The 19,239-nt window shown below is 37.9% G+C and overlaps 4 protein-coding genes across 7 annotated transcripts in view; 3 read left to right on the top strand and 1 right to left on the bottom strand.

The window, feature by feature from the left end:
- Positions 1–221: 221 nt before the first annotated feature.
- LOC107865903 (putative pentatricopeptide repeat-containing protein At1g74400) lies at positions 222–2,216 on the bottom strand. The gene has a single exon (XM_016712095.2). It carries the CDS (start codon positions 1,824–1,826, stop codon positions 543–545), a length of 1,284 nt encoding a protein of 427 aa, XP_016567581.1. The 5' UTR covers positions 1,827–2,216; the 3' UTR covers positions 222–542.
- A 178-nt stretch (positions 2,217–2,394) lies between these two features.
- LOC107862263 (pentatricopeptide repeat-containing protein At5g66520) lies at positions 2,395–5,185 on the top strand. The gene is made up of 2 exons (XM_016707775.2): positions 2,395–4,605; positions 4,735–5,185. The coding sequence occupies exon 1, from the start codon at positions 2,573–2,575 to the stop codon at positions 4,220–4,222; it is 1,650 nt and encodes a 549-aa protein (XP_016563261.1). The 5' UTR covers positions 2,395–2,572; the 3' UTR covers positions 4,223–4,605; positions 4,735–5,185.
- Positions 5,186–6,475: 1,290 nt separating this feature from the next.
- Positions 6,476–11,548, top strand: LOC107862264 (protein NEN1). 2 transcript variants are annotated; one of them, XM_016707776.2, is made up of 6 exons: positions 6,476–7,182; positions 8,010–8,167; positions 8,998–9,044; positions 9,508–9,571; positions 9,939–10,570; positions 11,143–11,548. In XM_016707776.2, exons 1-6 carry the CDS (start codon positions 6,909–6,911, stop codon positions 11,405–11,407), a joined length of 1,440 nt encoding a protein of 479 aa, XP_016563262.1. In that variant the 5' UTR covers positions 6,476–6,908; the 3' UTR covers positions 11,408–11,548. The 2 variants fall into 2 exon arrangements, with proteins under 2 accessions (XP_016563262.1, XP_016563263.1); XM_016707777.2 differs by lacking the exon at positions 6,476–7,182 and adding an exon at positions 7,322–7,883.
- A 3,396-nt stretch (positions 11,549–14,944) lies between these two features.
- Positions 14,945–19,239, top strand: part of LOC107862265 (two-component response regulator-like APRR1) — a gene marked incomplete at its 3' end in the record, with an annotated part of 6,247 nt that continues 1,952 nt past the window's right edge. The window contains 6 exon segments of one of the 3 annotated variants that reach the window (XM_016707780.2): positions 14,945–15,925; positions 16,051–16,157; positions 16,846–17,007; positions 17,091–17,224; positions 17,499–17,666; positions 19,109–19,205. In XM_016707780.2, coding sequence (XP_016563266.1) covers position 16,157; positions 16,846–17,007; positions 17,091–17,224; positions 17,499–17,666; positions 19,109–19,205 — 562 coding nt within the window. 3 annotated transcript variants of the gene reach the window in all.

Here is a 19,239-nt window from a genome sequence, read left to right as displayed (position 1 = left end):
GAAGAACTTGTGTGTGTACCCGAAAACAACAGAAATAACGAGGGGGGATACCATTAATTCGAAAAATGAATCCAGACAAATGCTCACGTTGGGCTAACTCTGATTTTCTGATCTAATAATATACACGAAAAACTACTCAATTTTCAGTTGTAAGCTAGATATCAATTCCTTGAATGATAATTTGTTTCATTCACTCAGAAAAAGTAATGGTGTACCTTGTATAAAATGAGAAAGTAATATTTTCTGAAAACTGAATAGAAGCAGCTTGCAAGGTTCCAAAGATATTTATCTTGTGCAAGTAATTGTGAAAGAAATGGAATTTTTACAGAATGCATTGTGTCTGTCCCTAGGGTGCACACATGCAAGTCTACATTTTGAATAATCTAAACATATTCAACAGTAAGTGTATTTAAACTTTCTGCCCAAAACCAAAACTTAATGTCCTTGACAAGAAGCTGGTCAATTAGCAAATGTTCTTTTGTCCCAATGAAGTGAGCAAGAACCTAATCCACAGGTTTATCATTTCCATGCACTAATAACATTCAAGAATGCAACTTCCCCACCTCAACTGAACTGCAGCCAGGAGTTCTCCTTTGCGTCATCTCATTTCTGAGCATTATTTTCTCCTCCCACATGCCCTTAGCAGCATAGATATTAGATAATGCAACATCATCGCCAACAAGACTCGCATTTAACTCGTATAATTTAGACCGAGCTGCTGCAGCAAGTTCTTTATTGCCGTGAACACCAGAGGCACCAAGTAGCGTCCTCCATATAACTGCATTTGGCTGAATTGGCATTGCCAAAATAAAGCTATATGCCTCTTTTAGCAGTCCACGGCGACATAACAGATCTACCATGCAGCCAAAGTGAGAAAGCGTAGGCTTTATGCCATACACTTCGATCATACTTCTAAAATACCTTTTCCCTTCTTCGACCATCCCTGCATGAGAACAGGCCATTAGAACTCCTATAAACATAACCTCATTGGGAATAAGTAATTGGTCCTCAGTCCCACGGCCTTTTCTTGATCTCGGGTTGTTTTCTTCTTCCAATGCTGAAAACAGCCTTAGCGCTTCCTCTGCTTGGCCGTGTAACGCATGCCCAACAATCATGGATGTCCAAGTCCTAACATCCTTAATTCTAATATTATCAAACACTAACATAGCTTTTCTGATATCCCCACATTTTACATACATGTTCAAAAGAGCATTCATTAACGATAAATCCTCACTGAACTCCGGCTTTCGACTTATCAAATCATGAATCGACACCCCTTTATCCAACGCCCCTAGATCAGCACAGGCCGACAGCGCAACAGTGAATGCTATCTGATCAGGCTCTACATTATTGTCCGACTGCATTTGCCTGAATATTTCTAAGGCTCTGTACGATTTCTGATTTTGTACATACGCAGAAATCAGTGAAGTCCAACAAACAACATTCTTGTTGGGTATTTCATCAAACAGCTTATGCACAGCAGAAACATTGGTAGTTGCCGCATACATATCCATAAGCGATGTTTGAATAAAAATGATGGGTTTGTAGCCAAGTTTGATGACGAGGGCATGGGCTTGTTTTCCTTCAGTGGCCAGGGATTTTTTTGCGCAAGCTTTGACGACATATAGGAGAGAGTAGCTATCTACTGCAGAAATCTTTTTCCTCAGCAAGTCGGAGAACAGCAATATAGTCTTGATGGGATTGGACTTGAGGTAACTTTTCAAACTCAGATTAATTCTTGTTGGTTTAAGATGTTTAGGGAAATTGATTTGGGGCTGCGTTGTGCTAGTAAAAGGCTTGGCCAAATTGTGCAAGAATCTCATCATTTGGTCACAATGTGCAGACAGAGCTTAGATAGCATAACTCAGAAGTCAGGTCTGTTGTACTCCACTTGTTCATTTACAGCAATGTCTGAGCTTATGAGTTCAACCCTTAAGAAATATCCTCTGATACAAATGCAATATACTTATCTTTGTGGTCGGGCCTTTCCCTGAACCCTACATATAGCGGGAGCTCAAGTGCACCAAACTGACCCTTTATTTGTTAAAATATACTAGCTACTTATAGTTGGAAAAAAAATAATACTATCAAGTACTAGTTGGATAACAATGTTATTGTGTTCAAGATTAACTTTGAACTGTACTGTCTAGAGTCACAAATCATCTGTCAGAATTGGATTTTAGAAAAATTGGAGCAAACATATTTCAATTCCAATAGATGCATTTCACTACACATGCTCTTGTAGTTTCTTGTCTTCAATTTATATTGCTATTTGTTGTTGTTTTTTACTTCTATTGTCGTATTATTTTGTTTGTGTTTTCTTATAGTTGATTGTTTTTTGTAGTTTCGCTACTTTTTACTGGATTACTTTGGACTATTTCTTCTTGAGCTGAGGTCTATAAAAATATCTCTTTACCTTGAAGGTACATTCCAGGCTCCCCAAACTCGACTTTGTGGATTACACTGGTTTATTTTCACTGCCAAAAAGGCAAAAGAGGGAAGTCCAAATAATGAATTGCTAGTATAAAAGGGTACCCTACTTAAATTACATTTTGGTTTAAAGACAGGTTGAATGCTAATTGAAGAATCAGTTCCCGCCAAGCAGAGAGGATCAAGAGCTCGCCAACAACGTCTCTTCTCTCTCTTGCAAAGCTGCAAATCCATCAAACAGATAACACAAATCCACACCCACGTTATCACCAATGGCTTTACCCAGAAAAACTTCATTCTTGTAAGACTACTCTCTCCTTTCGTAACATCTTACAGTCTCAAATATGCCGACCACATTTTCAGTCAAGTTCAAAGTCCAAGCACTACCCTTTGGAACCAAATTATTAGGGGCCATGCGCGTGGCGAAAACCCACAGAAATCTGTTGAGCTTTTTAATCAAATGGAAAAATCAACTGCTATGCCGGATGGGTATACGTATTCGTACGTGCTTAATGGTTGCGCAATTGGGGGTTTGTTCAGGGAAGGTCAACAGGTTCATGGTAAGATTTTGAAAAGTTTGTCTTCGCTGAATGTGTTTGTTCAGACTAATTTGGTTAATTTGTATTCAACTACCGGAGGGAGGGATGATGCACGGACGATGTTTGATGAAATGATCGAGAAAAACATTGTGACTTGGAATTCGTTGCTATTTGGGTATTTTAGAAATGGGGATGTTGATGAGGGTCTTAGAATTTTCGATGAGATTCCAGATAAGAATGTTGTTTCCTGGACAACGGCGATAGCAGGTTGTACAAAGAGTGGAAGATGTCAGCAGGCTCTGGAATTGTTTCGCTTGATGCAAAGGCTCAATGTGGAATTTGATCAGGTGACTTTGGTGGCTGTTTTATCAGCATGTGTTGAATTAGGAGCTCTGGATCTGGGGAAGTGGATTCATTCGAGTGTTGTTGAGTCCTCACAGTTTAGGAATGAGCCGGTGCTGGTGTCATTTTACAATGCACTTATACATATGTATGCTAGTTGTGGTGAAATCGAGGAAGCTTATAGGGTATTTGAAGGGATGCCAAGAAGAAACTCAGTTTCTTGGACCAGTATAATCACAGGTTTTGCAAAACAAGGGTATGCACACGAGGCTCTTACTATTTTCCAGCAGATGGAAAGCTGGGGAGGAAATGATGTTAGGCCGAACGAGATAACATTCTTAGGTGTCCTGTTTGCTTGCAGTCATGCTGGTTATGTCAATGAGGGGTACCGATACTTTAGATGTATGAAAGAAACTTGGGGTGTGGAGCCAAGGATTGAGCATTATGGCTGCATGGTTGACATGCTAAGTCGTGCTGGACTTTTTGATGAAGCTGTCATGCTTGTTGAGACAATGCCTATGAAGCCAAATGAGGCTGTTTGGGGTGCTCTTCTTGGAGGATGCAAGATACACAAAAATCTGAGACTAGCTTCCAGCGTAGCTCAAAAATTGACCGTGGAGCTTGAACCTGATAGAGCTGCTGGCTACTTTGTGCTGTTGTCAAATCTATATGCAACTGATAAGAGGTGGCAAGATGTTATCATCACGAGACAGAAGATGTTTGGAATGCGAGTAAAAAAGCCTCCAGGTCAAAGCAAAATTGAAGCTGATGGTACCATTCATAATTTTCTATCCAGTGACCTAAGTCACAGGCATGCTTCTTCAGTCTATGAGATGCTCAATCTGCTCACCAGTCAAGCCAAATTGCAAGGTTACCAGCCAAGTATTTCTGAGGAGGAACTAATAGTTTGATGTACATTTTCGACAATTTAAACTTGCATGGAGTGGAGCAGATCTTCTTCTGTTGGAATCACGTGTTTGGAAGTATATCCATTTCACCCAGTTGAACCACACCCCCTAGTGGTTTGCTGGTGGGATTACAAAATCTGGATTTTTTGCATCAACAATAGCAATGCCAGATACAGTTCGTAAATATCTCGAGATGATGGTGCATGATCACCCTTTTGCCACAAAGCTGGTCAGCTACTGCTTTTGTGCAGGTTTTCCTGAACGTGAGTGGGGAGTCGGCAAACAGTGAGCATCTTTAAGTAACGTAAATTTTGTGGTATGTTGTTGCAACTGGGGAGAGGAAAGCTTGCTTAAAGAGCAGAGCAGCAAAATACGTAACACTACAGGTAATGTTCCAGCTCACGGTGGTGATGTTTAGCATAATTACACTCTATGTACTGTAATTCTTGTAAACTCCTCGTCCTTTTCCATTTTTTTCTGAATCAGAACTTATTTTCACTAAATGTATCGTACAGCTCACAAAGACGATGGCACTTAATTGAGTGAGGAAGTTTAAGAATGGTGACAACATCGGGTATGAGTTTCACGTAAATTGCATGAGTTGAGCTTTAATGAAGAAGCATCGTCAATGAGGATTCATATAGCCGACCCCAACTTGTTTTGTATTGAGTCCTGACACAATAAATCAAATACCCCAGAGGGGATCAAGAAGTGAAGTGGTGACACAATGCTATTGTGGAACATCTTCAACAGCATAGTTTTCCCGAATTGATCAGCAATACTCAACATCAAAGCAACATTTTACAGGTTGGAATTTGAGGAATTTCAAGTTGCCCCAAGAGGACGTCTTGTCTAGATTTATTACTGTAATTCCATCGATGTAATATTAAACATTAATTATTCTGGTTACTAAGGTCTCATACTAATTTTATGTAATACACCCTTGGCTAGCGATATTTCCTTTTTTATCTTTCCAATTTATGAGATCAACGTGATAAAATTTTCTTTGTTCGAATTAGCCAGTTTTATATGAGATTGACGAGGATGTCTCGCACCGTATTGGGGCGGGATGGATGAAGTGGAAACTCGCATCGGGGGTGCTGTGTGATAAGAAGGTGCCGCCCAAGCTTAAAGGCAAATTCTATAGGGTGGTAGTCCGTCCGGCCTTGCTGTATGGAGCGGAGTGTTGGCCAGTTAAGAACTCCCACATCCAAAGAATGAAGGTGGCAGAAATGCGGATGTTGCGCTGGATGTGTGGACTGACCCGAGGGGATAGAGTTCGGAATGAGACTATCCGGGAGAAGGTTGGTGTGACTTCAGTGGAGTGTAAGATGCGGGAAGCACGATTGAGATGGTTCGGACACGTGAAGAGGAGGGGCACGGATGCCCACGGATGCCCCGGTCCGTAGGTGTGAGAGGCTAGCGTTGGATGGTTTTAGACGGGGTAGGGGTAGACCGAAGAAGTACTGGGGTGAGGTGATTAGGCGGGACATGGAACAGTTACAGCTCACCGAGGACATGACCCTAGATAGGAAGGTATGGAAGATGCGAATTACGGCAGAGGATTAGGGCCAGTTCGGGTCGCTAGTGTAGGGAATAAATTGGTGGGGGTGTATTCCTGTTATGATTCCGTATTCAATGTTCCGTGTTCCGTGTTCCGTGTTCCATGTTTATTACGAATATGTGTGCTTTCCTCTGCTGTATATTCCTGCTTTACTGCTTTACTCTGTTTTATATTCCTTATGGGTGCCGTATCTATGTTATGTCATCTGCTTCTGTGCTGTACTATGTGTTTGTGTGATATCTCGTGACTTGAGCCGGGGGTCTTTCGGAAACAGCCTTTCTACTTCATCAGAGGTAGAGGTATGGACTGCGTACATCTTACCCCCCAGACCCCACTAAGTGGGAATACACTGGGTTTGTTGTTGTTGTTGTATATGAGATCCGAATTTGTTCACAAAGGTAGAGGATACCCTAATTTTTGAAGACATGTAAAGCTTCTTCATATAGTTTATCTAATCAAAACAAGGAAGAGAGACGTGAAGGGTAAGGTATACTAGGAACTCCCTGGATATGATATTGCTTTGCCCTTGGGGAATCATCTGAGAAACTCAGAACTCAAGATATGAAAGATACGCCTAAGTGGGATATTATAGTAATTAGTAGCGGCGTACACGATACAACTACTAAACCACATAGTAATTCATTTGACATCAACTTTAGGTTTTAGAATCATATTCCTTTAGGATACCCCTGCGCTAAACAAAGAATACCCTGCCCAAAATGTAAACCTATTTTTAGTTTTATCAAATTACTATTTCTTGCATTTCGTTTTACTTGCCTCCGATATAAGAATAATTATTTCAATACACTACTTGTCAAATTTATAAAGTCGAATTTTGTTATATATTTTTTTCCTCTCTACCATTCACATTTAAAACCCATATAAATTAACCGTCAAATTTAGAGTTTTAAAGTAAGAAGAGTTATGATGAGTAAACTGGGATAAAGTGAAATGAAACGAAATGAGTATATGACACTTTGACAGTCATTTGTCAAATTGTGATGTTTTACCTTTTTTGAAATATTTTAAACAAAATATTTAAGCGGGAATTGACATTGAATAAAAAATAAACCTGAAATTTGAACCTGCAAAATCAATAAGCAAATAAAGTAGAAAACATTAATAATGGGTGATGAGAGGTTGGAGGTAGCATTCTTCGATGTTGAAACTACTGTACCGACCCGACCCGGCCAAGGCTTTTCGATCCTGGAGTTTGGGGCTATTCTTGTTTGTCCAAGGAAACTCGTCGAGCAGGAGGTTTATTCCACCCTTGTACGACCCACTGATCTCTCCCTCATTTCCACCCTCTCCGTTCGCCGTAACGGCATTAATCGGGAAGAAATCATATCTTCCCCCACCTTCGATGAAATCGCCGATAAAGTGTATGACATTCTCCATGGTCAGCTCCCTTGTTTATCTCTTTCTACCTACTTTTTGAAAGTTATTCATTTTCAGTGTTTTTGAGCTGAATTTTTTATTTAAGGGTGTGGTCTTTATGGAGGAAACATTACATTAATCTATTTTTTTTTTTTATATTTGTTTGGTTAAAAAATTGAGATAAGCAAACTGTGATCCTTGAACTTTGGTGAAAGTTGCTACAAAACACTCCAATTTCACGGGAGTCCTATTATTCTTGAACTCAATTTTAGCATATTTTTGTCACTCCTTTGAGCTGATGTGACATCTTGCGTGAAGTTAAATACTCGAGGCGCGTGAAGGACTTCCATCTGTCACATCAGCCAAAAAAAAAATAGAAAAAAATACGTTAAAATTTAGTTCGAGGTAATAGGCCCCGTAAAGTTGGGTTGTGTTGTAGCAAATTTGGTATAGTTAAGGGGGTAGCAGATGCTTTCTTTAGGAAAATAAGCTCTTTGGAAGTAAAGAACATGATTTCCTTAACGCAATTAGGAAAACAAGTGGAAATGTCCCCAATCACTCTCGAAATCACCCCCATACCCACCTCCACCTCCACCCCACCCTCCCCCTCCTCCATCACAACATGTATCATTTTTCCTCTACCCATTCTCATTGTTTTTCCTTAGATGTCTTTCAAATGCTTTTACATAATATTTTACTTGTGTACTAAATACAAGAAAATACGTAAGCAACAACTTGATTTCCTTGAAAATATTTTCTTGGAATGGAAAACGTTTTCCTCCATACAAAAGTGACTTTTGGATGGCTTATTCACGAAGGGCTGATGTGCTTGTTATGTGGTTTGTGCAGGGAGAATATGGGCAGGCCACAATATACTGAAATTTGACTGTCACCGAATTAGGGAAGCATTTGCTGGGATTAATAGGCCAGCACCAGAGCCTAAAGGAATAATTGATACATTGGCTTTATTGACACAGAGATTTGGAAGGAGAGCTGGTGACATGAAGGTATAAAAAATATTCCAACTTTATGTAAAAGCAGACAGTTTTCGGTACTGAACTAGGACTAAAATCAAATTGTTGATGCATTTTTCTGTTTATTATACATTACAAGAAAACTCAGCTGAACCTGACTTGATCAGCAAAATCATATGGATATGGATGGTTTAGTCTCGCTCTTTTAAGTGTTAAATGTTGTAAGATGTAAACATCTGACTTGCTAAGAGTTCGCTCCAGTGGTTATCGACATCTTTTTTAACTATTGAAGCCGCTGAATAATGAAGGATAGGAAATAAAAGAAACAACTGTTTTACCAATATCTAGTATGAGCTTGTATCTGCCTAATAAATTGCTTTATTATTGTGAAGCATGTTTAGGAGCATATACTTTCTTTCGTTAGCTTTGGGATTTTCTTTTAGAACTTAAATGTGATAATTTTCATCCTCTCAAAGCCCTCACCTTTCTAATTGGCTAGTAAAATGGATTAATGTAATGCTGTTCTATTTCTCTATACTATGGTTTACTCTTATTAGGAAGTAAAAAAACGAACAGAACCAACTGGAAAAAAAATTCAATAATTAAGTACCAGACATTGTTTAAGAGAAGCACTGGTATTCTGTTTCTTTCTCTGCGTCTTCTATTTGCAGTTCTTTGAAAACAAAAGTACTACTTAATTTTGTGATATATGCTTTACTCTGCATATTGGACAATTGTTTAGGCCACTTGGGCTAATAGGAAAACTTGCGGAAGTTTTGGGTACTGTTTGGATAAAAATTCTCAAAGACATTACTGCTGATTGGCTTCTTTTTCTTTTTTCTTTTTTCAATTTCATTTTCCAGATGGCCTCTCTTGCTACTTATTTTGGACTTGGACGGCAAACACATAGGTAAAGAGTTTTTTATTGGATGCTTTTCCTCTTTGTCGAAAAACAAGTATCAGTTATTCTATTTTTTTTAACTAAAGATTAATGCCTTTGGTCCTCTTGTTTACCTCTTTTGTAATTTCTCAATGTGCTAGTTCTTGCTCAATTTACTGCAGTAAGCAACATAAAATATGTTAATACAGTTTGTTTGTGTCTTCTGTTCCTTAATTTTGTTCTGTAAGTTAAATTGCCATGTTTCTAGCATCCTTTTTTCTTTGCCCATGATGAAGCAGGGATTGAGAGGGTCACTTGTTATTGTAACGGATTTAGTTATTTAACTGTCACAGAACCCGGGAAATTTACTGTTGTAGCTTGTAGGAATTGTAATGTGCTCTTCATTTCATACTTTTGATGATTCTTTTGTGTACAATTGCAAGTTCTTACTCTTTCAATTGATAGTTTGCAGTATTCCTTGTGTTATTTTCAGGAGTTTGGATGATGTCCGCATGAATCTTGAAGTGCTGAAGTACTGTTCAACTGTCTTATTTTTGGTAAGCTAGTCATACATCACAGCTTCACTATTTTTTGTTTGTTTGTCTGATCGTAAGACTTTGTCTTGTTCATGATTGGTAGCATTACTTGTGAAGCTAAGTTCTTCTCATATTATTTTCCTTTTTGTGTCTTTTGCCTGCCATGTAGGGTGGAATATATCTAAATTAGATGCATTGCACTATAATATTGTTCTTCCATGGTTCCTTTCCAATTTTTGTCAGCATAGGAACTCTATATAACATTGGTAATTGTTATGATCAATCAAATACCCAGTTGCATTTGCTTTAAGAACTTAGGATTGATATTATTTGTTTTCTGAACTTCTATTTGGGCTGAACAGAGTAATGAATTATTTATGTGCTGCAGGAATCCAGCCTACCAGACATATTTATAGAGAATAGTTGGGTGTCTCCTAATGCTACGACAAGAAGCCGTAGTAATGGGAGAGCTTCACTAGAAAAGCTGGACTTCAGTGCAGATACACCCTCAGCAAGCATCAAGATAGAAAGTCTTGTCAAATCTACAGCAGAAATCATTCCTTTTAACATGGACGAATTGGAAGAATCCCTTCTGTCAGATGTTATCGAAGATGAATCTGGTTCATATTCACCAGAATCTTCCACAACTGCAACTGAGAGTTTCATTGGCTACATTGACTTCTTAGAACCAAATGAAATCTCCATACCTTCAATCTCTGTAAGTCTTGCCCCTTTTTTTCGTGGGTCTCAGAAGATAAAAGTATTGCACGACAATGGTGAACTACAAGTTTGTTGTAGACAAATGAAGGTGCGGTTTGATATTAGTAAAAAGTATGTTGATAAAGCTGGTTTGCCGCGACTGAGTTTTGTGGTTGATGCATCCTCGGACCTGTGCAAAATCTTGGATGTAGTTGATGATTATGCTCAAAAGCTATCTGTGGACTCAGGTAGCAGCTCAGAGTGGAGGCCCGTGGTGACTAGAAAGCCTGGATTTAAGAACTACCCTACTGTCCGCTTAAAGTAAGTTTAGATCTTTCTTTTTTCGCATCTCCTACAAGTGAATATGCATTGTTTTCCTGTTTTTCAAAACCAGGAAAGGTTATGCCTATGCTTGCCATTTTCTTGCATGTATAGTTCATGTTAATTTTTTGTTTATCCATTCTCCCCTCAGTCTTTCAAATGTTCGAGGCCTCGAGGGTAAATACATGGCCTTGAAGGGAGCCTTGAAGTAACTGGTAAAATTGTTGTCATGTGACCAGGAGGTCCCGGATTCAAGCCTTGGAAACAACCTTTGGCAGAAATGCAAGGTAAGGTTGCGTACAATAGACCCTTGTGGTCGGACCCTTATCGCTCAGAATTTCTATCCTAGTCACTACATGAGTGACTCATGAGTTCTTTAGTTTACGGTTATCCTAAGTTTCTTATTAGAAGTTAGGACATGAGAGTTGTAAAATACACCAGATAAAGTGGTGCTGTGATATTTTACACCGTCTGTATCAATCCTGTTCCATTTACTGGAGCAAGCAGCCTCATTTCACTGATGATGATCCTCTTGTGCTATAAACTAACTTCTAACATTTGTACACATGCAGTTTACCAACTGTTATAGATGGTAATACTTTCTGTTGGACTACGGAGATATATCAGAAAGAATCTTCGACAACACAGAAGCCCGTGATCTTTAGTAAATTTGATGTGGAAGAACTGGAATCCTTGATAAAAGCGGGAAGTATCGTGGATGCTTACTTCTCAATGGATTCATATGACGTCCAACAGAATGCTGGCATCCGCTTAGTTGCAAGCAAGTTGATTGTGCATCAGTTCCCAGATTTAACTTGTAGTAGAACTGAAACTTAGGTTGAACCTGGACTGTTTATAATATCTCACAGGAAAGTTGCTGTTATTCCTGTGATTATCTGTCTAGAGTGAGATTTAATTAGCTCTCTCTTGTAGGATGAGTTGAAAAATGAAAGGTTTGTCCTAATTTGACTTTGCAAATGATTTTCTCGCTCTCTACGTTTAATTGTTGTTCAGTATTGACTTGGCACACCAATGCTGAAATAATTAGCAACTAAGTGATAAATTATCTCTTCATTTTTTAAAATGGACGAGAAGAATCAATTTTTTCCTGATTTGGAATAGATTGTTTTTGTTTTCTTTTAAATAACAGGGAGTGCCTAACCTAACTAAGATTCTCCAAATACGATAATTTATGAATAGAATAAAATACCTCTTAAGATCAATCATGTTAGAAAGAATGAGTTAATCCTGCTTTTAATTTTTCATTTAATCAATTATCTTATCAATGAGTATGAGACAGAATATGTGATCTACTTTTTGTGTTGCGACTTTTGTCTACCAAATGACCACGTGACTGGCACGCCTTTATGTGGTCCTCTGCAGTACGATTATTACTACAGTTTTTGTTCTCTAGTTGGACATTTAAAACTTCAAGTTGCTGGAGTTTATAAATTGTTCTTTTATTTAGCTTTGGAAATGCTTTACTCGAGAACGAAAAGGCAAAGGCATATTGGCAAAAATAATTGCTAATGAAAATTGAAGGATGGGAAAAAGGACATGGTAACTGGGAATCTCTCTAGGAAAATAAATCCTTACTAAGAAGAAACTTATTATCTTAGTTTTAAAAGACAACTGCAAGTAAAAGCAGATAATGATGTATGCAGAAAATTCCGAATCCATTTGTAGTATATATATATATCAATAAATATAGATAAAAAGATCAGCTCGGCGCACTAAAACTATCGATATGCGCGGTGCTCGGGGACGTATCCCACCATAAGGGTGTATTGTACGCAGCCGTGCCTTGCATTTCTGTCAGAGACTGTTTCCAAGGCTTAAACCCGTGACCTCCTGATCACATGACAACAACTTTACCAGCCATTTATTATTTCTTAAAGAATATACAAAGTCTACTATGAATAAGTGAAAAATGAAAGGAGCACTTGTAAGCTAAAGTTAAATTATTTGGTGTATGCAAGCGAAGGTTAAATTTACATCGAGGAATATGATTCAGACTATTTAGTATAATCGAGTTAATTTCATATACTAAATGATTATTATTTAAACAATCATAATAACATATTCAGTGTAGGATGCAAGTAAATATTATCTCTATTTTCTATGTAATAAAGAGGTTGTATCCTCAATTCGATGAACGAGAAGTAAATCAAAGTATAATAGTAAAATAAAAAGTATTACGAAAAGATACATCACAAGTAATATAACATGTTAAATTAGAGTATATCATATCATATTTAATCATCTCCGCTAATAGCGAACAAGCCTTTCATTGGAGAATATACTTTGATTGGTTTCAAAGGGGTGAAAGAACGCAATTTTATGCGGTGGATCAAGTGGGCGTAGCTGGCACGGGGGCGTAAGATAGTGGAATTTAATACTACATGGAAAGTGGAAAGAAAAAGTGAAAGGAAAAAGATCAAAAAGGGTGTCGTAAAAAAGAGAGTGGGAGGATATTTGAGGATATATTGTCAGAGATAGAGCAAATGCCACGTCACACAAAAAAACGTGAAGGATCTCACAAGAGGAAAGCCAGCAATATGTACAAGGTTTCTTATTGGTTATTGGATTTTTCGTCCAAAATGATTTTGCAAGTCCCAATTATCCCCACCACTTATATATTATTATTCTTCAACCATGTTATTCTTTTTCTCGACTTCTCCATTCCCCTTCTTTCTTTGTTTCCATTTCATTTTTGTGTACTTAAATTAAAAATTGAGTTACATGGGGTATTATTATGCATGGATTTGGATTATTATCCTTACTAGCTCCTCGATCGATTGGTATGAGGAATAATCGAATCCAGTGGAAAGAACGAATCATATTATAATATGTGGTGAGATCAAAGATAATGAAATGTCTACATGCAATTTAAGGAGAATCAAGACGTTTCTCTTCAGTAAGATGCAAAAAGTCTTGAACATGCTTGTAGTTGGGCATTCGAAAGAAACCTCATCCGTAGAAGATCGCTTTACAACTGGAAGTAGTCATAATTATCCTAGGAAGCTCAACAATCAATCTAAAGACATGCACTCACCCGTTCCAAGTAGATTTAAGTGAGGTGTTAAAGAATATACACGTGTTACGAGATAGCCTTTTTAGTACTTAACCAAGACATTTTCGTCTAGGAGCATCTTCCCTCAATTGCTCAATACATAATATAGTTTCGAAAAAATACTGTGGCGACTGATCTTTACAACTAAAGTGTTCTCTAGAAATATTTAATAAACAACACGGTTTCATAAGAGGACAGAGGTGGCTAATCCTTATGGCTAAGTGTTTCCCTATATGGGATTGAGTGATAATCCCATAAGATACCCTAACAAGATTTTTAACGAGACTACGAGTGTAGGACATCATATATCCTACTAAGTAGTAACCAATTAAGACCGCAAGTTTTCAGGTTTAAAATGCAGCTACTGGACCAATGAGACATAGCTAATCAAAATCCACACCTTTTAGTGAGAAGTAATCATCGAAACTAGTGCAAAGAATCTTCCACTTTTCAGATGTTATCCAGAAAGTGAGGAACTATCTGTATGGGGGGTAATTAATCTAATGAAAAAAAATGAATCACACCACGACACTTAGAGTAATCGGATAACGGACGTCTATAGGAGATTCGAAGAGAATCAAGCAGATTCTCCCTGATATGATGCAAGAAGCCTTGACCACCTGCTTAAGCTAGACTGACTTGAAGCCAAGCATTCGAGAGAAGCCTCATCCAGAGTAGAACACCTTATAGTTGGAAATAGTCATAACTACCCTCAGAAGCCTAACAATCTATCTTTAGGTGTGTCGACCTACCCCAATCAGATTCAATTGAGGCACCAGAGTTTAGTCACGAGCTATGAAATAGCTTTTTTAGTCATAAGTGTGTCATCGTTTCATATTGCGGTGTTGATTTTGTTTTTACACCTATACAATAGGCTTTTTGCGGAGAATAGAAGACATGAGACAATCCTAAAAAAGCATATTATGTCTTGTTCTTCCCTTTTTCCTTGACAATTTGGCTTAAAGAGAATGAACTTGATTGACCTTAATAGACTTGTCTTTTATTAATTAACCTTAACCGACTCAATTTTTAACCCCCCTTTCACAAATTGACTTCAGCTTGACAACACTCATCATGGATTCATTCAAATTGCGTCTCATGACCAATAATGTAAATTGTGGATTGAATGCAAGTTGGTTTAACACGTGGAGAATATATATATATATATAAGTGGTGAATAAAATTGGACCTTCGAATTTATTTTCCCAAAATCCAATAAACCAATAAGAAACCTTATACATATATTGCTTGCCTAGAAAGCACAAACTACCCCCTCCCACGTGACTCTTTACTTTCTCCTTCACAAATTGACAATCCAAACACACCTTTAACAGATCCCCCCACGTGACGTGGCATCTCCTCTATCTCTAACAAAATATCCTCCCTCATGGAAATATCCTCCCACTCACTTTTTCACCCTTTTTGAACTTTTGCCTTTTCCACGTAATTACATTCCACTATCTTACGCCGCGTGCCACCTACGCCTACTTCATCCAATCTCAACCCTTCGTTTTCCCCTTATTCATCGGTTAAGATATTTTCACCTCCCAACTCGGCGCACTTTAGCTTTCACCATCTACCTTAAAAGTGCTATTAAAATATTTTTCGTCGGCCTGAATGGAAAAAAAAAAAAAAACGGGAATTTTTTGACGACCACTCAGAACTTTAATAGCCAGAAGAGACTCTTCCTTTTCTTTTTTTTTGCTAATTTTTTTTGGTTTTGTTTTGCTAACTTGAGTTTTACGTAGGTATAACCGATTAGGAAAGTTTGTGTACAGATTTTTCTGAAGTAGTTCTTGCTAACGTGCGCTGGATCGGTTGGAGAACGGCGCTGTTTGTGAATTTCTGTTCCTTTCCGGTAAGTTCTTGCTAACTTGCGCCGGATTCCGCCGCGCGTCTGCCGGAGACTTTGCATAAGAGTAGAAGAACTGTTGTTGATGCATAAACTTGTATTGGATAAGATTTGACTAGGTGATCGGCTAATTTAACAGGCTAAATTAGGAACCCTAAGTAGTAATTTTTACTTGCAGTGAAGAGTGGAAGGTGGATTCTAATGGAGGTTTTGTAGTAGTAAAAGTATTGGGGGAGTGGGAGGGTTTTGAGCTGGAATTTTTGAAGTTTGTTGATTTGAGTATTTGAGCTGGGGATTATGGAGAAGAATGAGATTGTGAAGAGTGGGGATGGGTTTATTGATAGGAGTAAAGTGCGGATTTTACTGTGTGATAAAGATGCAAAGAGCTCACAGGAAGTTTTTACTCTCTTGTGCAAATGTTCTTATCAAGGTAATATTGCAGTTCTTGGAGCTCCTAGATTATGGTATTTATTAATTTCATTAGATGGTCTTATGGATGTGTTGTGTACAACTTGATATGAGATGATTTTTGTTTTTTTTTTTCTCCTAAAGCAGGTAATAGAATTAATGAGAACTAAGGTCTGGTTGATTGCTTGTCGAACCCTGTGAATTCCGAGAAAGTACCATACTCCAAATTCGGGGTCAAAAGCATTCTTGAACAAGTACTCTTGTTCTGGATTCTGGATGGAAACTTTTTGTCAATTTCAATTTAACTCCTGTTGTTTATAGATGATAGATCACTTGCTTTATCTAACATGAGCTTTGATTTCCTAACTTAAGCATGTTCCTTTGCCCTGATTTTTTGAAGATTAATGTTCATTAAGTTCATCTCTTAGCTCCCACTTTAAATTAAATTGCCGTGTCTTGTATTAATTGTAATAGTGGCTTTTTCCCCCCTCCCCTCAACTAATTATTGAATGTCTTGGGATGTTTTGGGATGGGGGGTGGGGTCAGAGTTCAATTTTGCAATCTTGCCAAAGGGTTCAGCTATTCCCAGTTTTCCCAGTTCTACCCCCTTCCCGAACCGAGAAATGAAACAAAATGACAAGAAAAGGGAAAGGAGAGTAGAACTGGACCTGTGGAAAGGAAATAGTTTGTACATAGTAGGTATCTTTGGTACAATTAATTCCCATCTCAGAATAGAAAGATGAAATAATGAAAACAAACTAAAAGACAAGAGGACACCTGGGGGCTAGTGGTGATTGGGGTAAGATGCTTTTGTTTTGTAAGTTCCCTTGTTGTGATCCTAGGTCAGTCTGCAGTTGTCTACTTGTCTTATAAAACACATGGTACTTTATAAGGCAGCACTTACCTGTTCTTGTGTTGATGGTGGTAATTGTTTCTTTGCAGTGACTTCAGTGAAGTCACCCAGACAGGTGATTGATGCACTGAATGCTGAAGGACCTGATATAGATATCATTCTTTCTGAAGTTGACCTTCCTATGTCCAAAGGATACAAGATGTTGAAATACATTATGAGGGATAAAGAACTGCGGCGCATTCCTGTGATCAGTAAGCATATCTTTGTATAAACTGTAACTTGATTTCGACTGCACTGAAGAGCAATAAATATTTCTTTGTTTTTCCTTTCCTAGTGATGTCGTCACAAGATGAAGTCTCTATTGTCGTCAAGTGCCTCAAATTCGGAGCAGCTGACTACCTTGTGAAACCTCTGCGCACTAATGAGCTGTTGAACTTGTGGACTCACATGTGGAGAAGAAGGCAAATGGCATGTACTTTATTTTATCATTTTACAATTCTTCTGAGCAATTGCACTTCTTTTACTTGAAAGATTTTGGTAGATTTAGCATAAAGGTAAATAGAAGAGTCTGGGCGCATGTTCCTAATAAAGAAGCAAAAAATGTCACCCTTTTTATTTTTGACATCATTTTCCTTAGATGCATGCATGGAACTTCTCTACCCCTTCTAATTTTCGGGTTCTTATCTGCTCTATGACAAACATCCATGTAATATTCCTTGCTTTTTTTTTGTTTCATCTGCAGCTTGGACTAGCAGAGAAGAACATCTTAAGTTATGACTTTGATTTGGTTGTATCAGACCCCAGTGATCCTAACACAAACAGCACTACACTTTTCTCTGATGATACTGATGATAAATCCCGGAAGAGTGCCAATCTGGAAGCATGTCCCATAATTCAGTTAGAAGACGAGGTAACATTTCATGGAAGCCCAAATTTTCATAACATTACTATTAAAATTTATTATTATACCTTCAAATTTTCTCAGTATTCAAGGTGTCTGTTACGTGTCCATCAATAACTTGTTCTTGTGTAAGTCTGTATTTGGAGATAAACCATGAAAGTGTGGAGGCTTCATAATTGAAAGTTGACATAACCAAGGGGTATCTGAAATTTTACGTGTGGCTTCTTTCTTGGCTGTGTGTGTGTGTGTTGGTGGTGGGGTTGGGGGGTGGGAGGGCAGTAATGCCTCTCCACTCTGCTGGTGCTGACACACTCTGTTTCCTCTTCCAGGTAACTGGAAGGTAAACTATAATCAGACCTTTAACTAATTGAGTTGATGTGGGTGTTACTTTTAGGTCTACATATAGATGGCTTCTTCAGCAACTTTTAGGTCTACATATAGATGGCTTCTTCAGCAATAGAGGTTTTAATTTGAATATGGCATGTTCTAGAGTGGTCATGGACTAAACTGAAATCTTTTGGAATAATTCATGGTAGCTTGCAGTTCTAATATCCCAATACCTGCATGATGAACCTAAATTCCCGGAAGCACCAGTAACTCCTTTTGTTTTGAAAATTACATTCAAATTTTGTTTTCTAGCTGCAGCTCCAAATTCATTCAGCAGTCAACTAGCCTTTTCTGGGGTCTACTTCCATCTGTTGATGTGCTGTTTATTAAATTTTTTGATAAAGCTAAGACTTCTGTTCTTCCTTTCTTAATGCTAATGAGAGCTGATTTAAGCTATTATTTTTATGTCGTTAACAGATATAGCCATACCCTTTACTAGAGTATTCTTTTCTTTTCCCAGCTGTAACTGCTTAACTGTTGAGCATATCCAACTTATCAAAAAAAAGAAAAAAATTGTTGACTTATCACTAATAATTCCATATCATTGTAAAGGGTAGTAATATTGCTGAAGCAATTTCACTTTATTAACAACAAAAGAAATTGCTAAAGCAATTTAATTCCCGCTAGCAAATCTTTAACATCTGAATACAGTATATAACAAGTGTAATGCACATTGGCTTTTCACCAATTCCAAGGGACAAGCAACGGGCAGAGAGAAAGCATTCGTTATTTAGAGCGAGTATAGGGGTTTTTTTGCATCCTTACACGCAACATTCAGATGTTTTCCGAAAGACTTAATACGTAATCATTACTCCTATCAGACAATTATTTATCAAACAGTATTATCTGATGCAAAATTTAAAAGAATGATATTCACATTGCAAATTTTAGGAATGTGGCTTTCTGACCGTTCTATTCGTGATATAGTAACCTTTCTTCATGCCAGTCCTATGAATTTGTTACTGTTTTCGAACATACAACAATAGTTTCCTTCCTGATTAGAGAGGAACAAACTAACATATGATGGTTTTGCATTTCCTGTCTCTTGGTTACTGTATTTTCAGATCAATGCTGGCATCACTGCTGCTGCTGTAGAGACTATGGATGTGGTTCCATTTGAATGTCAGTTTAAGGTGTCAGGGACTAATGATCGACAGAGAGGTCAGTGGTTCATATGGCTTTAAGTCACTCGTTT

Source organism: Capsicum annuum, chromosome 3 (assembly GCF_002878395.1).
Source record: "Capsicum annuum cultivar UCD-10X-F1 chromosome 3, UCD10Xv1.1, whole genome shotgun sequence".
In the NCBI taxonomy this organism is placed as follows: Eukaryota; Viridiplantae; Streptophyta; class Magnoliopsida; order Solanales; family Solanaceae; genus Capsicum; species Capsicum annuum.
Note: the sequence above shows the minus strand (reverse complement) of the source record. Positions and strands in the feature narration are given on the sequence as shown.

Bases quoted from the DNA above. Each gene is read 5' to 3' on its own strand.
- LOC107865903 (XM_016712095.2), bottom strand. From the start codon at position 1,826: ATGATGAGATTCTTGCACAATTTGGCCAAGCCTTTTACTAGCACAACG.
- LOC107862263 (XM_016707775.2), top strand. From the start codon at position 2,573: ATGCTAATTGAAGAATCAGTTCCCGCCAAGCAGAGAGGATCAAGAGCT.
- LOC107862264 (XM_016707776.2), top strand. From the start codon at position 6,909: ATGGGTGATGAGAGGTTGGAGGTAGCATTCTTCGATGTTGAAACTACT. The intron at 7,183-8,009 runs GTCAGCTCCCTT...TGGTTTGTGCAG, and splicing joins AGTGTATGACATTCTCCATG to GGAGAATATGGGCAGGCCAC. The intron at 9,572-9,938 runs GTAAGCTAGTCA...TATGTGCTGCAG, and splicing joins GTTCAACTGTCTTATTTTTG to GAATCCAGCCTACCAGACAT.